Source organism: Primulina eburnea, chromosome 17 (genome assembly GCF_022965805.1).
Source record: "Primulina eburnea isolate SZY01 chromosome 17, ASM2296580v1, whole genome shotgun sequence".
NCBI lineage: Eukaryota > Viridiplantae > Streptophyta > Magnoliopsida > Lamiales > Gesneriaceae > Primulina > Primulina eburnea.
The window spans coordinates 22,009,368-22,035,959 of NC_133117.1; the positions used below are offsets into that span (position 1 = coordinate 22,009,368).

Below are 26,592 nucleotides of genomic sequence, written 5' to 3' on the forward strand. Positions count from 1 at the left end.
ATGATATGATCTATATGGGGTCATCTTCTGCTCTTGTCAATGAATTCAAAGTTTGCATGAAAAAGAAATTTGAAATGTCACATTTGGGTCGATTACATTACTTTCTTGGCCTTGAAGTGAATCAAGTTGAGGATGGGATTTTTGTTTCACAAAAAAAATATGCTACTGATCTTCTTAAAAGATTCAGTATGATCAATTGTAAAGTTGCAGACACCCCAATGAATTAAAATGAGAAACTACAATTTGATGATGGCACTGGAGCAGCAAACTCAAAGTATTTAAGAAGTATGGTTGGAGGCTTGATTTATTTGACTCATACTCGGCCTGATATAGCATTTTCAGTTGGGGTGATATCAAGGTTTATGCACTCTCCTTCAAAACATCATCTAGGTGTAGCAAAAAGAGTGATACGCTATATTGTAGGGACAATTGATTTTGGGTTATGGTATGATCATGATTCAGACTTTAAATTGCTTGGATTTACAAACAGTGATTGGGCTGGGTGCTTGGAAGATAGAAAGAGTACATCTGGTTATGTTTTTAGTCTTGGTTCAGCTGTTATCTCATGGTGTTCAAAGAAACAAGCAACAACAACATTGTCATCTTCCGAAGCAGAGTATGTAGCTGCTACTTCAGCAGCATGTCAAGCTGTATGGTTGCAAAGAATTCTAGAAGATCTAAGGAATAAGGAAATTGAAGCAACTAAGATTTATTGTGACAACAAATCTGCAATAGCTATGTCCAAGAATCCATCATACCATGGAAGATCAAAGCATATTAATCTTCGAATTCATTTCATCAGAGAGTTGGTTGCAAAAGAGTTGATTACTTTGGAGTTTTGCAATACAAATGAACAAGTTGCTGACATATTTACGAAATCCCTTCCATGCAAAAAAGATATGTATTTCAGAAATCAACTAGGAGTCCGTAGCTTTGAATCAAGGAAGAGTGTTGAAGACTGATTCAAAGAAGTAAGGAGACTTGGTCTTTGATATTTTAGATTTATTATTTAGTCAATAAAAGTAGTGCCAATAAAATCTCTAGTTGTGAGATAATTCAGTTGTGTAAACGTTGGATTGTAAGCCTATATAAAGGCATTCTCTGTTATGAAATAAAGTGTGGAAATAGTTTTGTTCTCAAGCTAAATATTCTTCACTATTTTTCCATCGTTCCTCTGTAATTCATTTCCAAATCCTCTTGTTTTCTATATTTCCACAACATGGACCTCACCATGACCTGGTTTGGTTCCCCTTTGGCCGAGCCCCTCCCTTCCTCACTCTAGTCCACCAAAAATAAGAACCCCTTCGCCCCTACACCTATCGGCCCTCTCCCTAACACACCCAAACCTTACAATAGCCTCATGACTCCACCATGCTCTCCTGAACAGCCCCTTGGCATCAACAAAATAGCAGCCCCTTGCACCATTCCAGAAAACGTGAGTAATAAACAACACCATGCAAGATTTATGACAAGTTTTAAACCAAAAACATTACCTCATGCAAGATATTTAAATTTTTGAACACACACAATAAGTCCAGCATATAATGGCGTGTATGAAGAGAAAGTGGAAGATACAAACGTGCCTTGAATAATTCTACGCAAGAATGTCGAACAACGAGTGTCGGGGAAGCGCCAGACAGATTTATCTTACAAGAAAAGATGTCGCTGAAGCCTTGCTTCTGAAAGGGTGCTGAAACCGAGAGAAAAGAGTGGTTGGGGAAGGGGTGTTGGCTGATGAATTTTAGATTTTGGTTTAGTGGGTGATTATGTGTTAATTAAATAATATAATAAACTCCAATGGGCCAAAAATTATCATTTAAAAGCTTAAAAAGAGTTATGAGTCCACTAAGATTAAAAATAGGCCCGTTAAACCCAAACACACTCCCAAAAAATATTTTGTTTAGGTACGTTTTTAAAATTATTGACCGAACCTTCAAACAATTCCTGAATTGATAAAATTTGCGTACCGGATAAAAATAAAATCATGCTGATAAAAATACCCAATAAAGCTCATTTTTGAAAAATATACTTAAAAACACTCCATATTGATTAAAAAAATTAAACATTTGATTAAAATAATTTTCCTGATAACTCCCCGGTCTTCGTTTCTCGTTCGAGCGTGAAATACAACTTAAAATCCTTATACATGAAACTTTAAATAAAATTTTAATTAAAACACAGATTAATGAAATAAACATGTATTTAATGATTTAAAACAAATTAATAAAATACCAAAGAAATTTAATAACTTGCATGCATGTGGTTCACGTGGACTTTCAAATTTCCGGGACGTTACAATATATCCCCCTTAAATTGAATTTCGTCCTCGAAATTCGCTTATCCTCGATAAAAAAAAGTTTAGACTCTTAATTCTAGTATCTCAATAATTCACGCTTCCGTTGCGCTACTCTGATAAAATAATTGTTAAACTGTCCTTTTGTCTCCTAAATCCTAATTATTTTGCCTACTGAAATCCTCATTTGCGAATCACAACTTAAAACAACTTACGGTGACCTAGTTCTATTTTTTTTAATGTCCTCGAATTCCTGACTTTCTCTCAATTTCTCATACTTGAAATGGATGTCAAAACTCATCGCACTTTACTTTTCTTATACTATATATACACATAATATTCATCGACCTATTAGATTAACATTTATTTAGTTCGACTTAAGAAAGATTAGCACCAAAATTCACTGATCGCTCCTATCCCGGGTAATACACTTAAAATTCAAGCCTTATCTCGACCCCATAATAATATAGCCTAAGATCCTTAGATCAAATTTTTACCTTACGGCACCAAACTTACGTAACTTAACTATATACAAGTACATCCCAAATATCAAATTGTTGCAAATCTTATCATTCAAGTAGCGTTAATCCATAAAACCAAATTATACAATATCGATCTTCTACCTATATTTTAAAGCCCTTCAAGTCCCAATTACAATAAAGTTGAGGCCTAAGACCTTGGACTTTCTTCATTGAAACGAAAGTCGCATTCTTACGTATCCTCCATGCTCAATTAATTCTACGTATAAAACTTACTAAGTTATCACATGTTAATGTTGGACTAATTCTAATAAATCAACTTTACTTATAGCCCCTAGAATTCTGTAATTCTCACATCAAGATTTTAGATTTCTTACCCGGTAAAATTATTAATATTCGTTCATTGGTAACCTATGTTGAACACCACTAATTCCCTTTTGTTTTTATTTCCCCCAAAATTTCCGTACGAACACCTATTTCATAAACTTAAAATTCAAGCTTACGCAACCCAAATAGTATTAGATAACCTAATTCCAATACACATATTCACTTATTCCAAAGTTTCTTAATGACTTACAAAAAAATTCCTCAGGACAAGGTGTCCACCTCTATTCTTACATGCGTCTATCGAGTAACCTAACCCTCAATCATACCCAACTTTCTAGAAAAATCAAATTCCCAAAATTTTGCTAACTCAATGTCTACTCTTATAACTTAGCTAACCGATCAACTTCACCATAAATTGTCATCACTCTAAATTCTTAATTTTTTTCACAGAATTGTTCCATTAACACTTAGATTTTCAAGCCCAATATTGATTCATCCTACAATGCCCTCGATTTCCATTCCTTATAACATTGTAACCCAATTGTTTCAATGTTTTAGATATCCCTTCAAAACTAAATCATCAAAATTCTTGTCATTTAAATCATTTGATTTTCACTTACTGCTAAACTAGTCCCAAAATTTCTTATCAATTGCAACATTAATTCTTAATTTCCTCAAAAATTATCCAATTTGTCCTTAATTTCGGAAATCCCTCAATTACTTATACGTTGTTGGCGTTCTTAATTTCATTTTATAGGTTTCTCGTAACATAAATTTCAATAATTTTATGCTTATTATACCCAAAATCAATTCTTATAACTTCGAAAAATTACACATTTAACCCAAGTGTTCCTCAAAAGTTCGAATTCAATCTTCAAAAATTTCAGAATTTGCAATTTTGCACTTAAAATTCTCGAAATTACATTTTTGACCCTACAACTCTTCAAAATTTTCATTTTTGTCCCCATAAAATTTTTGACTTAGCCTAATTAAACCTTAAAATTCTCGAAAATCAGAATTTAATCTCAAAATTCGGCAAATTAGAAAATAGTCCCTTAGAATTTTATTTTTTTGCACTTAGGTCCTCACATTATTGGTTATTACAATTAGGTCCTTGAATTATCAATTCATGCAATTCAATCCCTAAATCCAAATAGGTAAAACATGCATCCTAAATAAATTTTACGTTTTTAAACTTTCAAAGATCGTCATAGTCTTCGAATCATTAATCCTTACATGGAATCCCCTAAAATTAACTCAACTAGCAACCACGAACCATCGGTATTTTCTTAGAAAATATAAAATTCCCAAAAGCATTCATAATTATCAAGTTTGACTTGTAACGTCTACTTATTTTAAAATTGTGGAAATAAATTATTTTTTTTAAAAGCTCACATTTTCGAAAATAAACCTTTTAATATTTTGCATGCATGCAACCATGCCGAAAAAAATGTTATTTAAAAATTTATTGTAAGCATTCGACGAAGAAAATACTGTAATGTAAAAATTGCCAACTCGGCCCTCAATCGTGCATGAATAAAGCAAAACAAGTAAAATCCTGAAAATCAACCGTGTAGCATAACAACGTATAAAATCAATCATGTCTACTCAAAGCTCATAAAAACGTGATGTGCGGAAAAGTGTGGTCATCGAATCGTGCACGCACATCCAGTCCGGCCAACTCAGAGTTTGGCACCTCTAGTCCCCTCATCATGAAGCTCACCTGCATCACGCATGTCTAGTGAGTCTAAAGACTCAATACACCTGTACCAGGAATAACAAGTATATATACACGCACACAGCAGTGAAAAATATCATATTCAACACATCTTTCATGAACTTAAAAGTATAACATAAACGTATCGTGTAAAATCATTTCGTGTCAAATCATGTTATCTCGTGTCAAATCATATACGTATACATTTTCATTTAATTGATTTCAGTTCATTAGTTGGGACTTTCGTACCAGCTTTATCGTATCATCTCTATCGATGGATCCATCTACATATAACCACGGTACCGGGCGGCGGGGGACATCAGCGACAGCATTACCCGTCCACTGATCCCAGGCCTCAGCTCATCATATCTCATGTCATCGTATACATATACATCGTCAGTCACAACTAATTCTCATCCTTCAAAAATAACATTATATTTACCACATAATAAAAATGCACATACGTAACTTTTTCTTTAAACCAAGCATGCGACGTATTTATCATAATTGCGTAAAAAAAATTGTAAACATGATGCATAAACATTTAAAATATCATAAATTTGTGCTCAGGGCTTTAACATCACCAAAATCTCACCTCGGGTGCAAAATGACCATTTTACCCTAGAAACCCAAAATTTACCGTTTTACTCCTGGACCTCTAAAATTGACCCGAAGATTACCAAACTCCTTAAAATGTCCCAAAATATTTTTAGAAAGATTCTTGGATTTAAACTCGAGCCCAATACTAAACTTACTCGAATCGTTTTAAAACTTGGACTGGGGTCCCGATTTAATTCTAATCGACTCGATAAATAACCGAAACTTTCCTAACTTTAACAATGCCTAAAAATACATCCCGCCAGCCCCTAACCAACATTTTCCAGTCCACCTAAGACCATGAAAAACAAGTCACAAGTTGCTGGAAATTTCATGCAAGCCTCCCTCGAAAACTCTAAGTACTAAACCCCCCATATTTCCGCCCCTAACACGAGACCAAGTGGACCAGCTCCTATGCAGCCTCCCCTGGACCACCCTAGGAAGCTACTGGACAGAAACAACCCAAGGACAAAACCCCATGCAAGTCACGAAGCACCACTCCTAGCTAGACCTCAAACAAGTACCCCGTGACTCCTACGATAACCAAGGCTCCCACCATTCTTACACCACTCCCAGCAGCGGACGACCACTCTAGGCCTCGACTCCAACCCACCAAAGCCTGGTCCACAGCTCGGAATGGTTCACCATGTTAGAAAAAATTGCTAAAAACAGTAGCGTAGAAATGAACTTGCAGAGATAAAACAATAACCGAAACAAGTGTGATGTTTATAGTATGACTATTGTGTAAAAGAAAACAAAACAAAACCGAGGCCTGTAGTATGTACAGTTTCCTTAAAACAGACTCGCCCTCTCCGGTATGTGCTTCGAGGTTTCAGCAGACGTCTGTTTCCCAATATACAACGGAACAACCAACAGTGATTTAGCACGAGACACTATTACGGCGAACTAAAAACGTACCTTTACTTTATCCCCGAGATTTAACGGAGGCCAAATGGAAAGATATCAATATTTAATGCAAGAGAGTGCTTGGAAGAGAGAAAATTTTCATGTGTTTGAAATGAGGAAATGAACCCACTATTTATAAGCCTCAAAATGCACACCAAGAGTCATGCAAGATTAATTAACTCAATTAATCTTCCCATTAACTCAAGAATATGAAGAGTCAAAACTCTTCAATTAACTCAAAAATGTAGAGAGCCAAAAGACACTCCCACATTCATGAGAATAACTTTTATTCAACCTCTAAAATTGATTAAAATTTCCAACAACCCCCCACATGAATGAAAATTGATACAAATCTTGGTGACAAAGTTCTACAGTTGAATCCTACATAGGATAGGTAGGTGTTACCCTTTGAACCTTCCCTCATGAAATATATTTGCTTTACTAGCTGACCAGTAGACATGATGTCCTTGAACTGTTATGTCATTTATGTAAATTAAGATATACTTCACAAAAGACTCTCCCTGATACTATTTAGTTCTCATGATCGTGTTCGTTTTGGCCATGAACACATGCCTGTTTGTGTGAGAGGGTATAGAATTGAGCCTGGAAATTCCTTATAAGCGGCCCCACTTCTCTCTCACATAGATGATTCTAAATTCATCTCATCATAATCATTAAAAGTCGTAAGCTTATCCTCAACATCACTGTTTCATAATAGGAATGGACTAGGGATAACCCCCACAGTGATTCTCCAAATTAGTGCGATTAGGTTTTCCCATTGAACCTAGTTTTTTGGATCTCCAGTCAGTGTAGGTTGGGTTTTCCTTCGCACCAGTTTATTTTATAGGCTTGAGCCCCATGCCCCTTGATGATTTCTCAACTAACTCTTTGTTTAACCTCTTGGTTAGCGGATCCGCTATATTATCCTTTGACTTTACATAGTCAACAGAGATAACTCCAGTTGAGAGTAGTTGTCTGATGGTATTGTGTCTATGACATATATGCCTAGACTTACCATTATACATTTTATTTTGTGCCCTATCAATTGCAGATTGGCTATCACAATGTATGCATATAGCCGGCACTGGTTTTTCCCATCCTGGAACATCTTCTAAGAAGTGACGTAGCCATTCAGCCTCTTCAGAACACCTGTCAAGAGCTATAAACTTAGATTCCATTGTGGATCTGGCTATTACAGTTTGTTTAGAAGATTTCCACACAAGTTCTGCACCTCCTGAAGTGAATACAATTCCACTTGTAGATTTTGGGTCTTTCATATCAGATATCCAATTTTCATCACTGTATCCTTCAATAACAGCAGGATATCTGGTATAGTGTAGCCCATGATCACGAGTGCACCTTAAGTATCTTAGAAATCTGATAATTGCTTTCCAGTGTTCAACTCCTGGATTACTCGTGAATCTACTCAATTTGCTTACTGCATAGGCTATGTCTGGTATTGTACAACTCATTAAGTACATCAGACTTCCAATGACTTCGAGAGTATTCTAATTGAGACATACTCTCACCTCGATTCTTTGATAGATAATGACTAGTATCTATCGGAGTTTTAGCCAATGCAGAGTCATCATTGTTGAATTTCTCAAGTATTTTGTCAACATACTGTGACTGACTTAGGACTAGCCCTTATGATTTTCTATGGATTTTAATTTCAAGGATTACATCGGCTAAGCCAAAATCTTTCATGTCAAATCTTGAGTTCAATAACTTCTTGGTGGATTTGATCATCTTATCATTACTATCAATGATAAGTATGTCATCTACGTAAAGACATAAAATGACATATTCATTTTCAGTGTTTCTTATGTATACACATTTGTCACATTCACTGAATTTAAACCCACTTTCCATCATGGCTTTATCAAATTTTTCGTGCCATTGCTTTGGTGCTTGTTTTAAGCCATACAAAGACTTCACCAGTTTACATACCTTATTTTCTTGTACAGTCGCAGAAAATCCCTCAGGTTGTTTCATATAAATTTCCTTTTCTAAATCTCCATTTAGAAAAGCTGTCTTTACATCCATTTGGTGTACTTCAAGATTTCGCAAGGCGGAAATCGCAAGTATCACACGAATAGAGGTTATTCTCGATACAAGAGAATATGTGTCAAAGTAATCAAGCCCTTCACGTTGATGGTAACCTTTAATTACCAATCTGGCTTTATACTTATCTATGATTCCATCTGATTTCATTTTCCTTTTGAAAACCCATTTACAGACTAGTGGTTTGCTTCCCGGAGGAAGATTTACTGATTACCACGTATGGTTTTGTAAAATGGATTCCATTTAGGAATTGATAGCCTCTTTCCATAGAGGTCCCTCAGATGAACTCATTGCTTCCTTGAAGCTTTGAGGTTCACTTTCCATCATGAAAGTGATGAAATCCTGATTTCTCAGTCCTAGCTCTCTTACTACGTCTAGGTTCAATATCTTGATCAAGCTCTTGTTCTTTATCAATTGTCTCATACAATCTTTTGGATGAACTTGGTTCTTCCTTAGATTTTTATGGAAACATTTGTTCAAAGAACGAAGCATTTCTTGATTCCATTATCGCATTCATGTGAATATCAGGTATTTGAGATTCATGTACAAGAAAACTATATGCGCTACTGTTTTGATCATATCCAATGAAAATGCAATCAACAGTTTTTGTCCTATCTTTACTTTCTTTGGATTGGTTACTACTACCTTGGCAAGACACCCCCACACTCGCAAGTATTTAAGAAAGACTTCTACCTTTCCATAACTCGTATAGACTTTTATCTTGCTTCTTTCGGGGTACCTTATTTAAAAGGTAATTACCTATTAGAACAGCTTTCCCCCACAAGTTATGTGATGAACCAGAACTTATTAACAACGCATTCATCATTTCTTTCAAGGTGCGATTCTTTCTCTCTGCAATGCCATTTTGCTGAGGAGAATAAGGTGCAGTTCTTTCGTGTTTGATCACGTGTTGAGCACAAAACTCAGCAAATGATGATTCATATTCACCTCCATGATTACTTCTTAGCACCTTAATTTTCTTGCTAAGTTGGTTTTCAACTTCACTCTTATATTGGACAAATTTGTCAATAGCTTCATCCTTACTTTTAAGAAGATACACATAAAAAATTTTATGTTATCGTCAACAAAAGTAATGAAGTATTTATTAACACCACGAGTTTGTACATCTTTTAGATCACATATATAATTGTGAATTAAATCAAGTGGTTCACTATTTCTTTCAATAGTTCGAAAAGATGATCTTGTTAGTTTTGCCTCAACACAAGTTTCACATTTGTGTTGTTTATCAATTTGGAATGCAGGAATATTTTTCATGTTAATTAGTCTACGAATTGTATCATAATTAACGTGTCAAAGTCTACCATTCGACAAACACGAAGACTCAAGCAAGTAAGCAAAAGTATTAACTTTATTCATCACAGGCTTAATAGCCATTACGTTGAGTTTGAATAAACCATTACAAACATACCTTTTTCCAACAAACATTCCACTTTTCGACAAAGCCACCTTATCTGACTCGAAGACAATGCGGAAACCATGCTTGTTAAGAAGCGACCTAGACACCAAGTTCTTACAGATGTCCGGTACATACAACACATTGTTCAAAGTCAATTCTTTTCCAGATGTCATCTTTAGGACAACTTTTCCCTGACTCTTGATATCAGAAGTGGCGGAATTTCCCATGAATAGTTTTTTCCTATTCATAGATTTCTCAAGAGTAGCAAACATCTCTTTGTCGGAGCAAACATGGCGAGTGGCACCAGTGTCGATCAACCACTCCCTTGGGTTTGAACCCACCAGATTAATTTCAGAGATTACAGCACATAGATTCATGTTTGAAACCTCTTGAGATATGTTCTCCACCATATTCACCTCTCGGTTTCTCTTTGGCTTCTTACACTCAGATGCTTTGTGACCCATACCGTCACAGTTGTAACATTTTCCGAAGAACTTTTTCTTCGAAATGCCTCCCTTGTGTCTCGCCCCGAGTCCGAAGCATCGGTGACATCCGGCATTGTTTAACAATTAAATTGAAAACAATAAAGCCTCGTATCAAATCAAACCAATCTTTTTCATAAATAAAATATTGTCTTACAATGACAATGGAATAAAATACATCAGAGTTTCAAATAGCGGAAACGAAAGAAAAGTAAAATCTTGAGTTCTGATCTTGATCTCCGGTTCACCAACCCCAGAAAGCATCTTGCTCTTCCTCATCCAATTGCTCCTCATTTTTATCTGAAATTTGTAAGGGGTGAGTGTTTTGGGAAACACTCAGCAAGTGGGGGTCGATCGATTCCAAAGATACATATAGAACTTAATCTTTAAAACATTTCTTTAACAAACTTTCAAATCTTATTACTTTTAACTCATCTTAACAGAAACAAAACAAATATGAGACAGAGGTTATCATACGATTCAGAGCAGTTCAGAAACAGATCAGAACAATTTAGAACAGAACAGAACAGATTGGAACAGACAGAACACTGTTACTCATCTCATTTCCATGGTCAAATTGTCCCCAATATGTTAGTCCTTCTAAGGGCTGAGGCCAGAACATGGTTTTATACCCACCAATGGGGGCCATAACAGAACATGGTTTTATACCCACCAATAGGGGCCAGACAGAATTACAATTCTCGTCCCATTTCAAATTCGAATTGTAACAGTGCAAACAGGATTCAGAAGTAACAGACAGAACTTTTCAAATATTCAGATTTCAGAGTTTTCATACTGACACAACAGAATCAAGAAATTCGAAGCACAGACGAGAACACATAATCGATCGAAATTTTAAAATACAACATGATGATTTTTCGAAAATAAGGACACACCAACATGTATGTCATGTTATTGATATCAAGGTTTAAAAATACAAACGAAGTACATAACAAAAGCCCACTTACTTTTGTTCATTGGTTGATTCGAAACTCTCTTGAACTTGAACGGATCTCGACCGAACGCGAACCGTATTATGGACAAGCCTTGGACGGCACTTGGTCGGATTTTTTGAAAACAATTCGGCGAGTCCTTGAGTTGATTATGTAGCACTTGTACATGCCTAGATGATGAACACAATAGCCGCGATTTGCCTTCCTTCATTTCCTTGCTATGGCTGAAACTTAGAGTGTTTTTGGGAGAATTCTTTTGTGCCTTTATTCAGCATGAGGGGTGGTATTTATAGGCTGAAAATATGGATTTTCAACAACTCATGGCCGAAATATTGAGCCCCAAGAAGTGCCATCAATGTGGTCAAGGCTATTCCAAGCATCAAAGGTCATCTAGGTTTTCTAAAGGGACTTTTCTTGCATCATAAATTTGTCCAAATTTTTAACTCCCTTTCTTGGTTAACTTAATGGTCATTTCTTTCATAATAAGTTTATCCAAACCTTTAGTTCATTTAGTTCCTTCCTTGGTTAACTCAATGGTCATCTCTTGCACAATAAATTTGTCCAAACTTTTAGCTTATGGACAATTCTTGCTCCATAAATTTGTCCATTCCCTTAGTTCCTCCTTTATCTTCCTTTTTGGTCCTTTTAGGACAAGCATGGTTGAGCTTCATTGAGCTAGGATATTGAATTCATGAGCTAGGAATTTCCTCCCCGACAATCTTGGAGCTTCCTTGAGCTGAGGGTTTTAGCTTATGAGCTGAGGGTTTCTTTTCTAAGTGACGTACCCTCAATTCTCAAGGTTTTGCATCGCCTCGGCTTCTTTTCGAGCTACTTTCCGAGCTTTTTGAGGTGCTTTGCTTCGAAAAATCCGGGTTCTCACATCCCACCCTCCTTATTGGAAGTTTCGTCCTAGAAACTTGAGTTACTTAAATCTTTAAAGAGGTGAGGATGCCGAGGTTTCAGCGGACGTCTATTTCCCAGGATACAACGGAAAAACCAGCAGTGACTTAGCACGAGACACTGCTACGACGAACTGAAAACGTACATTTACTTTATCACCGAGATTTAACGGAGGCCAAATGGAAAGATTCCAATATGTAATGCAAGAGAGTGCTTGAAAGAGATAAAATTTTCATGTGTTTGAAATGAGGAAATGAACCCACTATTTATAAGCCTCAAAATGCACACCAAGAGTCATGCAAGATTAATTAACTCAATTAATCTTCCCATTAACTCAAGAATATGAAGAGTCAAAACTCTTCAATTAACTCAAGAATGTAGAGAGCCGAAAGACACTCCAACATTCATGAGACATAATTTTTATTCTACCTCTAAAATTGATTAAAATTTCCAACACATCATACCGCCAGCTCCACGCCTACAATCGAGCACCCAACCCGAGCGCATCACACAGTCGCGTCTCAGCAAAGCGCCGCGAAGCTCCTCCTCTCACTCGCTTAGACCTCGACATCAGCCTCAAGACACACTTTTGACACCGTGAACGACCACTAGCACGCACTAAAAACATCAGTCCTCGCAACACTTACAAGAAAACGTGAACAACATGCAAGGGACCGAATTTTTCAGAAAATTCAAGAATGATGTAGATCATATAATTATCATAAAGATATATCAAAATCAGCATATTTAAGACGTGTATGAAGAGATAACTAAAATACAAGCGTGCCTTTGATGATTCCTATGCAAAAACGTTGAAGAACGGATGTCGGGAGAGCCCCGGAGAATTTCTTTGCAAGGAAAAGCCATGGCCGAAGCTTTGATGTAGAGGGGCTGCTGAAATCAAGAGGAATAATGGTGAATGGGGAGGGTGTCAGCTGTTGGGTCAATGTTAGGTTTAGTGTAGGTTTAGTATTATTTAAATATATAACGAATAGCTAATGGGCCCCAAATTGCTTAATTAAAAGTTTGAAAAGAGTTTGAAGCCCAATAAGCCTAAAACTAGGCTCTTAAGTCCAAACACAATCCCGAAAAATATTTTGTGTTGGAAAGTTTCGAAAATATTAGCCGAACCCTCAAAAAGTCTCCCGATTCGATAAAATTTGGGTACCGGGTAAAAATATCCAATAAATCCCATTTTTTTAAAATACACTTAAAAACCTTAAATTAATTAATGAATAATAAAATAATTTTCAGATAATTCTCCGGTCTCTGTTCCTCGTTCGAACGCGAAATGCAACTAGAAACTCTAATGCATGAACTTTAAAATATCAAGAAATAAATCCCTATCATGCAATAATTATGTATAACATGCACAAAAATAATTAAACACAAATTAATGAAATAATCATGCATTTATTGCTTTAAAACAATTTAGTAATATATACCAAAGAAATTTAATAACTTGCATACATATGGTACAAATAGACCTTCAAATTTTCGGGACGTTACATGACTTATGAACCCAAAATTAATATAATCAAATCATTTCCAATCTTTCCTAATGCCCAATAGCAAAATTCTTATTCATTTTCAATTCCATCAAAAAGTCAGCATGCATGAAAATCATATAATTTCTCATTTCATGTCGTAACATGCATAAAAAATTTTAAAGCATCTAATATCAAAACATAACGACAGATAAACATGTACTGTAAAGAATATATCATGTAAACATGTAGGTGATAGCATTAGAAACATTTAAAACCTTAAAACATAAAAGCTTATTGAATTGAGGCTTGAAGACTGAGCTGCAGAACATGGCGGCGGCACAACCCTATACAGGACCCTTACTTTGATACCAACTGTAGCGTATACCGTTTTAAAATGCGGAAATTTTATTTTTTAAAAAATCTCAGCTTTTGAAAATAGGCATTTGATTATTTTTGCATGCATCCAGTCCTACTTAAAATACCATTTAAAAATAATCATAACTTACCAATAAAATTGTAATGGAGCAAAGACGACTAAAAATATTAACATCAAACAGTAAAATAAAACAGCCTATAAAATTATCATATCCTCTCAAATTGTAAAATCATAAATGTGCGGAAAAACATGAGGTCTTCGTGTCGTGTAGCCCACCAGGTCTGCCGACTCAGAGTTCAGCACATCCAGTCCCCTTGACATCAAACTCACCTGCATCACACACGTCTACTGAGTCTAAAGACTCAACACACATGTACCATAAATAACAAGTACATATGCATGGCACACATCAGTGAAAAAATACCATACTCAACATATCTTTAATGAATTTTAAGTGTAACATAAAATTGTCGTGTAAAATCATGACGTGTCAAAGCAGCTCATCAATAATTATCATTCATCATTCATTATTTATCATTTATCCTTTAGTGATTTCAGTTCATTAAATGTGACTATCGTGCATCATCATTTACGATGGATCCATCATACATAAAACCGCGGTATCCGGCGGCTGTCAGACATCAGTGACATGATTACCCATCCACTGTGTCTAGGTCCCATCATCATCATTTACATATACATCTTATGCATTTACATATACTTCGATAGCTACAACTAATTCCCCTCATTCAAAACATCATCATTTTCATCACTTATAAAAATCATGCACGTATGAAAATTTTCTTTAAATCCAAGCATGCAACGTATATTTTCATAAAATCTTAAAAATCGTGATCATGATGCATAAAAATTTAAAATATAGCAAAAATTGTGCTCAAGGCGCTGCCAGGACAAAAATCTCACCCTGGGTGTAAAATGACCATTTTGCCCCTGGGAAACCCAAAATTTACCGTTTTACCCCTGAACTTCTAAAATTGGCTCGAAGCTTACCAAACTCCTTAAAATATCTCAAAACATATTTATAAGCATTCCTAGACGTAAACTCGAGCACATTTCATAACTTAACCGATTCTTTTTAAAACTTGGACCGGAGTCCCGGTTTTAACCCGAATCGTCTCGAAAATTAACCAAAATTTTCCCATACTTAAAACAACTCCGACAGTCCCTAAAACACTCCTTCCAGCCCTCAAAGACCCACGAAAACAGCCCCAAAAAGCTGCTGGAGTTTAGGAACATTGAACTCCCACGACTCTCCATGCACCAAACCGTAATCTTATCGATTTTTGTCTAAACGCCGACTTGTCCAGCCACTATCTCGACACCTTAAGATCAAGACCGAATCTAGGGACTCCTTCCTAGACCATGCAACCCACGGCTACAGCCATCCTTCCTCAGTTGATCACCCTATCTCCTACAAGCTCAAAGATCGACCCAAACCACCCTCGACTTCCACCTAGCCGAACCCAACGATGAAGGACCTCTTCAAGGCTGCGGTTTGGACCATACTGAACCTCACCATGACCTGGTTGGTTCCCCTTTGGCCGAGCCCCTACCTTCCTCACTCTAGTCCACCAAAAATAAGAACCCCTTCGCCCCTACACCTCTCGGACCTCTCCCTAACACACCCAAACCTTACACCAGCCTCACCACTCCACCATGCTCTCCTGAAAAGCCCCTTGGCAACAACAAAACAGCAGCCCCTTGCACCATTCCGGAAAACGTGAGTAACAAACAACACCATGCAAGATTTATGACAAGTTTTAAACCATAAACATTACCGCATGCAATATCTTTAAACTTTCGAACACACACAACAAATCCAGCATTTAATGGCGTCTATGAAGAGTAAGTGGAAGATACAAACGTTCCTTGAAGAATTCTACGCAAGAATGTAGAAGAACGAGTGCCGGGGAAGCGCCAGAGAGATTTATCTTGCATGAAAAGATGTGGCCGAAGCCTTGCTGCTGAAAGGGTGCTGAAACCGAGAGAAAAGAGGCTGTTGGCTGGTGAAGTTTAGATTTAGGTTTAGTGGGTGATTATGTGTTAATTAAATAATATTATAAACTCTAATGCGCCAACAATTATCATTTAAAAGCTTAAAAAGAGTGTTAGGGTTAATATAATAAACTCTAATGGGCCAAAAATTATAATTTAAAAGCTTTAAAAGAGTTTTGAGCCCACTGATCTTAAAAATAGGCCCATCAAGCCCAAACACATTCTCCAAAAATATTTCGTTTAGGTACGTTTTTAAAAATTATTGACCGAACATTCAAAAAGTCCTCGATTCGATAAAATTTGCATATCAGATAAAAATAAAATCATTCGGGTAAAAATATCCAATAAAGCCCATTTTTTAAAATACACTTAAGAACACTCCATATTTATTAATAAAAATTAAACATGTAATTAAAATAATTTTCATGATAATTCTGCGGTCTCTGTTCCTCGTTCGAGCGCGAAATGCAACTTAAAATCCTAATGCAAGAAACTTTAAATAAACTATTAATTAAAACACAAATTAATGAAAGAAACATGTTTTTAAAGTTTTAAAACAAATTCATAAAATATCAAAGAAATTTAATATCTTGCATTCATGTGGTTCATGTGGACCTTAAAATTTTCAGGACATTATAGATAGAGATAGATGAGAGGAGAAAAGATAAGAAGAGATGTGATATGAAACGATAGAGGGATAAATAAAGAACTTGTGTATGAGTTAGAAGTTTTAAAAATCAATCAAAATCTTTAGGTTGAACCCAATATAATTTTTGATAATTTATAGTTGTACCTTAAATTTTAATGTTTGTATGTTGATGAATTCCATGAAGTTATTAAAAGTATATTGAAAATTTGAATACCTCTAGACTTTTGTAGACTTTTAAAGTCAATTTTGAATACCACTTCACTTTTTAAAACTCCATGAAAGTCTATTTTGAATACCACCAGTCTTCTATAGATTATGCAAAAGTTTTAGTTGAATACTTCTGGACTTTATAATTTACAAAATTCATTAAAGTCAATAAATCTCCTACATTGAATATCCCCAAGTTATCCTTGATTCTTGATTAGGAGTTTAGGAGGAAAATGAACATTTTCATTTTTGGTTTTGGTTCATTAATTTTTTTGAAGTTTCTTTTGGTACACTAACTTTTAACTTTCGGTTATCTTGGTCAAATTTGTGACGTGTCAACTTTTTCAAAAGTCACACAATAATTTTCGGCTTTCTCTAAAATCACGTCATTTATTTCCGGTACTATGTCAGCAATTTGACTAAAATAAAGACCAAAATCCAAAATTGGACATGTTAGTAAAAAAAACTATTTTATCATGATTTAACATCCAACACAACGTCTGTAAAGTTAAACACACGTCAACTCTAGAGCAAAACAAGTCTAATAGAAAAAACGTTCATTGGCCATGCATATATAATCTCGACTATAAATGTGATGGATTTTTTTTTAAAAATAAGATTTAATTTTAAAATGGGAAGATGAATTCCAAAGTAGTCACCTGTGAGAATGCGAGACAACATGAATATATATGAAAGTGTACTGATTGTTTGAAAAAATTAAAAGATCTTTAAAAAAAAAATTATTATAAATTAAAAAGTAAAATGTATGACTGTATACATTTGTAATATTATTAATGTTAGTGTTTGAAGATAGAATGATACGCATATAGTTAATAATTAACTTTATTAGTAAAACTAAAGAGTTTACAATTTGAATTTTTAATGAATGGGAAAGGGACGACCCTTGATGAATTACTTCTTAAATTTCACAGTTTGTCATGGCTTACTTTTCCAGAAAATTATAATATTTGTTTTGCCATTTTAAGACTTTAAAATTTTATAGTCTCGAATTTCAATCTTAATAATGTATTTTTGATTTTTTTTTTGAAAATTTTAATTAATTCTCCGTGACCATGAGAGTGTGGATGTGACACCGCCACGTTAAAAGACGAAAATTTCAAGAAAGAAATCGACAGGTTACATATTGTTTCAAAATATATGAACCAACTCTTCTACTTTAGCAATAACAAATTACTTATTCCAAGATTCTTCCGGTCGAAATTTAATTTCTTCCTCGCTGATGCTACACGAAATTCAGGTGATAAATCTGACCGGGTGAACACGTTAGTATGAGAGAATATCCGCTATTTCCGCGTCCACACCAATAAAATTTGGGGTCGCCACCTACGTCACGAATTGAGGTTAGAGATATTGGGGGATACCCAATAAAAAATCCTTCAACCCACAAATTAGCAAACACCTCAAAATATGTACTCTCAAATGCTAGAAACTTATGGAGCATATAATAAGATAATGTCAAAATTCCCCATAAAATGGTGAGATAGCTCTTATTTATAGGCTTTCTTGATGACACATGGGCTCTCTATTGGGCCTACTCCTTAATTAATGACCCAATCTAGTTTTTACAACCTTAACCAATCCTTAATTATACTCAACTAATAAAAATAGATCACTTTCTAGACTAATACACATCATAAGCCCCCCACTCTCGAACACCTACATTCTACTGAAGGTGATCGAGAGTACTAATTTACCAGAAAATAGCTTCCTCTTATGCCCCTAATAAAATAAAATACAATAACTTAACAATACACTTGCTCATTCTCTATTCTAACCCTGCAACTAGGTTAAATCACCCCTCTTTATAACAGGGCCCTACACGCCTCACTCCTCTCCAGATCCTCCGCCGCTATGTCAGGTAAGCTATCTGCTTTGTTCCCTTTCTTTATGAGTCACTACTGTTGCTCTTATATTATATTATATAATATATATTATTCAAATGCTTTTACTTTCTTCTTTGAATTTGCTCCATGAAACAATCGCTTTTATTCTTCCTTCTATTTGCTCTACTGTTGCAATCTTGCGAGACACCCTGGTACCATTTCGGTTTCGAATGTGCCAGTTCCATTTCCACCGACCGTTTGTAGGGAACTCACAACGCCTAGCCTGGAACTGGTGGAGCAGGGTGGTGCCGTCAAAAGGGATCGAGTCGGAGAGAGATTGCGAACCGTAGTTCTGAAATGGCGTCGAATATGAGTTACTGAGGTTCAGGCAAGTCGTTGATCTAAGAGACCGAAACGGATTTCTCCGAGAAAAATGCATCATTGGCGTAACGGCGGAGGATTTTCCGACGTCGGAGCATCAGAAATCATCGTAACAATGGAGATAAACAAGCACAAAAGCCCGAAGATCAGCTTCGTGGGCAAGGACTTGAGGTAGTCTTGTTCCGAAAATCGAGCCGTGAGAATTCCCAAGAACATCAGCAGAGAAGTGGAGGAACTGAACATTGACAAGGCATTTGAAAACATGAATATAAAGAAGGGCCGTGGCTGAGATTCTTACTTGGTCGGTAAGCCGTCGATCTTGTTGCCTCCTGGAACTGTGAAAGCTGTCGTAAACATGACAGCAGCGATGAGTGTGCCCACAATCATTCTCGATCTGGCGGAGCAGAGCAGTCGCACCGGCGACATGTGCGGGCATGAATCGCTAACTCGAGCTTGTTGCTATCCTGCAAGTGGTCGGGACCTTGATTGGCTTGGGTTAACAATCGTGTGGGTTTGCTGTGATTATTTGTGTAATGGGTTTGAGTTGGGGTGGTTTGGGCTAGGGATTGGGTTGGTTTGATTTGTGGATTGGATTTGGGTTGGGGTAATTTGGGCTAGGGATTGGGTTGGGTTGGGTTGATTTGTGGATTGGTTGGGTAATTTGGGCTAGGGATTGGGTTGGGTTGATTTGTGGATTGGATTTGGGTTGGGGTAATTTGGGCTAGGGATTGGGTTGGGTTGATTTGTGGATTGGATTTGGGTTGGGTCGTTTTGGGCCAGGGATTGGGCTAGTATTATTTGGGAGATGGATTTGGGTTGTGTCTGACGCTATTTTTCTCGGGGTAGCTGATAAATTTTAAAACTTCTTGCAAGGTGTGCGCCGCGTGGTAAGGAGTATTCCTTATTAATGGCTAGTCGTATGCACAAATCTCCTCTTCCGAGTGATTCTAGTCGGGACGAAGCTTCAGATACTTACTCGTACCATTCTGACATTCCGTCCCTCTTGAGCGATTTGGGTTCTTTGGGTGATCTTACCCTCCTTGGTGACTTGGGTTATTTGGGTGCTGACGATTTAATGGATGATCTCGAGAGTTGTTCCACTCCCGTCCCCCAAGTGCCTCTACCTTGCCTTCACGGTTCCTCGCTTGGTGATAGTCCTGATCAAGAAGTTATTCCCGGGGACCTAGATCGGAGCCTTCTGACTCCTCAGGATGTAAAGTGTTTGAGTGGTAAACTGGAAATTTCATCTGACTATGAGTTTAAGGCTCTTGGCCTGGGGGATTCTTATCACAACCCACCCGCAGGGTATTTCACCGTGACCCTGGCCCATTTTAATAGTGGGTTTTCTATCCCTCCTCATTCCTTACTAGTCTAGGTGACTCGAACCTTAGGTGTAAGCTTCAGTCAATTGTCCCCAAACTCACTTACTTATTTCCTGGGATTCTGTCACCGAGCAACCGAGTTTCAAATTCAGGCTACTACTTCTCTGTTCCATTCTCTTTTCTCAGTACGATGCCTCAGGCCGGACTACTCCGTCTATTTCCAACCTTGTGCTGGTTGCAAATTTATGGTCAGACTACGCTCGACTCGAGGGGATTGGCGGTCCCATTTTCTTTTTGTAAAGGATAGTGGGTGGGACGTACCTTCAACTTGGAGCTCTAGTTGTAGTGTTGTGAAAATGAGAATGATTCATCGACATTTGCAAGTTCAGTGTCAAACCCTGGGGTTTTTTGATGATTTATTCGATCCTAAGAGTTTGTTGGCCAGCGGTATCTCTTTTGTTGCTCTAATTGTCTTTTTGCACATCGTTGATATTCACTATTTTTAACTTTTACGTTTGAGTTATGAAATTTTGATGCTTTATTGCCCCTTATTTTTCTTGTAGGGTTGCGTGTGAACTTGGCCACCCTTCAAGCTCGCGAAGATACTATGGGGAGGTCTCTTTCTATCGGAGAGAAGAAAAGAGTTGATGATCGGCGCTACCCTCCCGCTCCTCGATCTTCTATCCCTACTCCGGGGTCGCACCCCCAGTCTGGTCATGGAGGAGGGTCTAGTTCTCAAGGCGTCAGGGGCCTCATCCTATGTCCACTGACAGCCATGCTTCTGGAGCTGTGGTGGATAAAAGAAAGGACTAGTGTACTAGAGGACATGACGATGGCAAGACGAAGGGCGAAGTGGCCACCCCGCCAAACTTTAAGAAAGGTCGTGGAGATCAGATATCGTCTTCTCGAGGCTCTCGGAAGAACTCTCTATTCTTGGAAGGAGTTAATGCTAAGGAGAAAGTGGGGTCTTTTTGGGGTATAGATGACCTTGATATGGGATGGAGAAAGGGGAGGGAGATGATATGTGATCATGACATGGCTCATTTGGTCCCTCAGCCTCCTGCTGCTCTATCCCACTGCCTGGCCTTGATAGGTTGCCAAGTGCTTTCCTCGCCCCTCAGTGTCTTTTCTGTAGGGACGTTTACGTGATGTAACCAATTGTCTCTTGCTTTTCAGGCTGTGTCTCTGGCCTGTGCTTACCAGGCTCGAGAGGAGAGAGGTCGAGCTGAGGAGGCTCGATTTCGCCGAGAGCTCTCCCAATTAAAGGAAGAAAATGAACGTCTTCGATCGGATAACATGAAGTTCCAAGACGATCTTTCTTGCTTGACAAAGAAATGTGAAGAAAAGACCAGAGATGATGAGGAATTGCGTAAAGAGCTTGGTTCCCTCTATGAAAAACACCATACCGAGGTGAAGACTGGAGGGATGTTCTTGGCTTCTAAGACGGGGCGGTCCTTTGTGACGGGTGTTGAGGAGAAGGCACTAGCAGCCTTTCGTGCTTCTCCTGCCTATGCTGATGAGGTTTACAGTCACGCTTTTGGTCTCCGTGATGAGGTGGTGCGAGACTGTCGTCTCCAACTCCGCTTGACAGGCTTGGTTCCTGAGGAGGTGATTATGAAGATTTCACCTCATGTGGCAGAGTTGGATGACACCGCTCAGGTTGACCCTCTGCCAGAGTTTCCTCCAGCGGGGGATGTTGACTGCGAGGTCATTGGTGCGCTGCACTTGCTCCCTGCTGACGAAGCTATCGAGGATGGATGATTTTTGTCTTTGCCACTAGACCTGTCTGAGCTTTATTCTAAGATCGTACTTTTGCGCAACTATTTTGCTTAGTCGAAGTTTATTTTGATTACTATGTCATCTGGACATTAATTTTCGTTTTCTTTCAGTAATACTTCATGCTTGCTGCTTAATTAAATATGAATTTGGGCATATTTAAGCCTCTGTGGTCTCGACGGGACGTTATTACCCTATCGTAGGTATCCCGGGACTCTATTTTGGTGACCTCTTACAGTGTCTGAGCACTTTCCCGCTGGGCTGGCCAAGCCTCTTATGCTTGGGTGGCTCTCTGTGACACCTTGGGTCTCGCGATGTCTTTCGCGCGCGTTACTCTTTTTTTTTTGTTCTTTAATTAAGTAAAATGAAAAGACGATAAATGCAAGAAAAACTTTTAAATTTATTGATAAACGTAACTCAGGTAATAACATCTTGTCACTGACTGCTCTTCAAGTAAAAACAAATATAAATACGTAGTCTATACGTAAAATTTCTTTAAGTTCGCAATGTTCCATGTTCTTGGTAAGGTCTTCCCATCTGGTTGCTGAAGACGATATGCTCCTCCTTTGATTATCTCGATTACTTTGTACGGACCTTCCCATTTTGGATCGAGTTTACCTACCTGCCGCAAGATTTCTGCCCTCCTCAAGACTAAGTCCCCTACTTGAAATGACCTATGTTTAACCTTGTTATTGTATGCTCTGGCCATTTGCGCTCTATACCTTTCTGCACGGAGTGATGCCTCTCCCCTAAACTCGTCTATGAGATCCAAAGATAACCTCATCGCTCTTTCATTATCCGCTAGAGTATAACTATGGACTCTCATGGAAGGTTCTCCTATTTCTGCGGGAGCCACTGCTTCTGCCCCATAAACCAAGTTGAAGGGTGATTCTCCAGTAGAGGTGCGTGACGTAGTCCTATAAGCCCAGAGGGCACTCGGCAGTACATCCACCCATTTGCCTTTGGCTGCTCCTAATCGGGTTTTGAGGTGCTGCAAGATAGTACGATTTGTAACTTCCGTTTGTCCATTCGCTTGGGGGTTTCCTACGGAAGTGAAGAATTGCTTGATGGAAAACCCCTCACACCACTTTCTTAATTTGGAACCTGAGAATTGTGCTCCGTTATCTGAGACGAAGGCTTGTGGTATTTAAAACCTACAGATTATATTCTTCCACACAAAGTTTATTACGTCTCTTTCAGCTATCTTAGCTAAAGCTTCAGCTTCTACCCACTTCGTGAAGTAATCGACGGCCACAAGAAGGAACTTTCTCTGCCCAGAAGCTATGGGAAATGGTCCCACGATATCCATTCCCCATTGTGCAAAAGGCAAGGGGCTTTCTAAGGGTTGCAAGAGCGTAGCTGGCTGATGATTGATATTCGCGTGCTCTTGGCATGCACAACAGTGTCTTACCAACTTTTCTGCGTCACGCCTCATTGTGGGCCAAAAATACCCTTGTCGCAGAGCTTTACAGGCCAATGCCCTTCCTCATAAATGATTCCCACAAATTCCTTCGTGAATCTCTCGAAGTACGTAGTTAGCATTACTGGGAGCAAGACACTTTAAGTACGGTAAGGAGTAGCCCCTTTTGTACAACTCATTATCTACTATTGTAAATCGAGCGGCTCTGATCCGAAGCTTTCGGGCTGTAGACGGATCTTGTGGTAGGCTTCCTTGTACCAGGAAACTGATGATTTCATCTTTCTAGCTCGGTTCACCCTCTCCCGCGCACAGAATGTCCAGAGTTGGTCCCTCCGCCTCTTCCTTAGTAATGGCTAGAAAAGTGACCCTTCTACTGTCAATATTTGTCATTGAACTTGCCATCTTGGCTAACCTATCTGCTACTTCATTCTGGGCCCTGGGTATCTGCTTTATCTCATAGTTCTCTAGACGCGATAGCAGCTCATTAACCCGGAGCACATACCTGGCCATCTTCTCCTCCTTAGCCCCGTAAGTCCCTTGAAGTTGGTTAACGACAAGTTGGGAGTCACTGTGCGCTATCAACCTCTTTGATCATGCGGCTAAGGCTAGCTTTAATCCTAATATAATAGCCTCGTACTCTGCTTCCTTATTTGATGCCGAAAACTGAAGCCTTATGGAATACTGAAACTTGTCTCCTTGAGGATTTTCTAACAATATCCCGGCTCCACTTCCTGATGCAGTGGAAGATCCATCAACAAACAGTGTCCAAGTGGGGCTGGAACATTCTGCCTCCATTATCTCCATCTCTACTATGAAATCTGCCAGAACCTGGGCCTTTACCGCTGGGCGCAGTTGATACTCCAAGCCGTACTCGCTCAACTCCACCGCCCATTTGACCATCCTACCAGATGCCTCAGGGCTAGAGAGTACCTTTTTCAAGGGATGGTTGGTCAACACTACTACCTGATGCGATTGGAGCTAAGGACGTAGTTTCCTTCCAGCAGTGACCAGCACCAGGGCCAGTTTTTCGATATTGGTGTACCGAAGTTCTGCACCCTGCAATGTTTTGCTCACGTAATATACTGGCTTATGCTCGCGCCCTTCCTCTAAGGTTAGCACTGCGCTGATTGCTTCGGCCGAGACTACTAGATAAAGGAACAACGTATCTCCTTCGCATGGTTTTACAAGTAAGGGAGATGTGGTCAAGTATTTCTTCAAGCTGCTGAAGGCTTGTTGACACTCGTCCGTCCATTTGAATCTACTTCCTTGTCTAAGCACTTTAAAGAATGGCAGGCCTTTATCCGCCGACCGAGAGATGAATCGGTTAAGGGCGGCGATCCGTCCTGTTAACTCTTGTATTCCTTTCAATGTCTTCGGAGGAGACATGTTCAAAACAGCACTGATATTCTCAGGATTAGCTTCTATCCCTCTAAGTGAGACCATATAACCTAGGAATTTCCCTCCTCCGACCCCGAATGTGCACTTTTCAGGGTTTAACTTCATTTTATACTTTCTCAGAATGTCAAAGCATTCTTTGAGATCTTCAGTGTGGGTTGAAGCCAGTATGCTCTTGACAAGCATGTCGTCTATATACACTGGGTGGATATACTCGACTGTTAATAGCTTCTCTACTTCTTCACTGATATGTCTGCTCTTCTCGAGACCGAACGTTCTTTTCTTTTGCTTGATTGGTTTTATCTTTGGATCTGCTTTGAGATTGTGGAGCGCATACTCCTGGGGTATTCCTGGCAATGCTTCATCCTTCCAGGCAAATACATCTACGTTATTTCTCAGAAAGGCTGTCAGGGCTTCTTCCAAATTAGTTGGTAAACCTGTTCCAACCTTGACCTTGCTCTCGGAATTTCCTGGTATTACTTCTATACTTTTCAGTACTTCTGCGACTTTAAGTCTCTCGTCTCTTCCTGATTCGCTTTCAACAATATGAATCTCGTTGTTCCCTGGATGATGCTCCAACTTCTGCTTACTTCAGGGTGATGAGTCCTTTGGGGCAGCCTGCCTCTTTCGGTGACTTGCTGTCCCCTGCAAGGTGATGGCATGACATTCTCTCGCCAATCGGCTATCACCGGTGGCCTCCCCTATTCCTTCAGGTTTGGGGAACTTAAGTTTCATGTGATACGTAGAGCCTATTGCCTGAAACAAATTTAAGCTAGGACGCCCCAAAATAATGTTGTATGCTGACGGAAACTTCACCACGAGAAACTTTACCATCTTAGTGGTCCTTAGCGGGTAAGACCCCAAGGAAAGGGGAAGCACAACCTCTCCCAATGCCTCCACTACCTCTCCCGCAAATCCAACCAGAGGGGTGTTTACCGGGGCTATTAGGGCATTTTCGATTCCTAGTTTTACAAAAGCGCTATAAAAAATGATGTCTGCAGAACTTCCTGAATCCACTAGTATCTTTCTCACCCAGATATTGGAAATGGTGGCGGAGATGACTAGGGCGTCATTGTGTTCCGCACGAGGGAACTCCAGGTCACTATCACCGAACACCATACCTTCCTTCGACTGGACTATCTCGAGTACGGTGTGTGATTTGGTACTAGTTGTAGATGGAAGTTCTTGCAATGCTGCACGAATCAAAGTTTTTCTCGCCCTATTCGAATCCCCACATGCCGGGCCTCCAGAAATTACTGCGATGATTCCTCCAATAGGGAGGTTCTCCTCTATCCTTTCGGGCCGTTTCCCTTGGTCATTGTTTCCTCTCAGAGGGCTGGGCTTGCGCTGGAATTCCGGGCGCTTACTGTCCTGCTGATTTCGTGACTTATCCACGAAACCGCCCAAGTATCCTCGCTTGATGAGTTTCTCTATTTCTGCTCACAGGACAAAACAATCTTCTGTGGTATGACCTTTGTCCTTGTGAAAACGACAATATTTGTCAGATTTTTGTCTTTTCGAGTTCTCTTTCATAGGGCGAGGGGGCTGCAAAAGACCTTGCTTTTCGGCTAACACTAGTAT

General features: G+C 38.7%; 2 protein-coding genes across 4 annotated transcripts; both read left to right on the forward strand.

Annotated features, from left to right (window-relative positions):
* The first annotated feature begins 287 nt into the window (after window positions 1-287).
* LOC140817945 (secreted RxLR effector protein 161-like) lies at window positions 288-962 on the forward strand. Its single transcript, XM_073177738.1, has one exon. It carries the CDS (start codon window positions 288-290, stop codon window positions 960-962), a length of 675 nt encoding a protein of 224 aa, XP_073033839.1.
* A 17,699-nt stretch (window positions 963-18,661) lies between these two features.
* On the forward strand, window positions 18,662-24,079 carry LOC140818293 (uncharacterized). Of its 3 annotated transcripts, none has more exons than XM_073178218.1 (3): window positions 18,662-18,752; window positions 20,984-21,521; window positions 21,597-24,079. In XM_073178218.1, the coding sequence occupies exons 2-3, from the start codon at window positions 21,414-21,416 to the stop codon at window positions 22,179-22,181; spliced, it is 693 nt and encodes a 230-aa protein (XP_073034319.1). In that variant the 5' UTR covers window positions 18,662-18,752; window positions 20,984-21,413; the 3' UTR covers window positions 22,182-24,079. The 3 variants fall into 3 exon arrangements, with proteins under 3 accessions (XP_073034319.1, XP_073034318.1, XP_073034317.1); XM_073178217.1 differs by lacking the exon at window positions 18,662-18,752 and adding an exon at window positions 19,914-20,867; XM_073178216.1 differs by lacking the exon at window positions 18,662-18,752 and having other exon boundaries at window positions 19,914-21,521.
* Window positions 24,080-26,592: the final 2,513 nt, after the last annotated feature.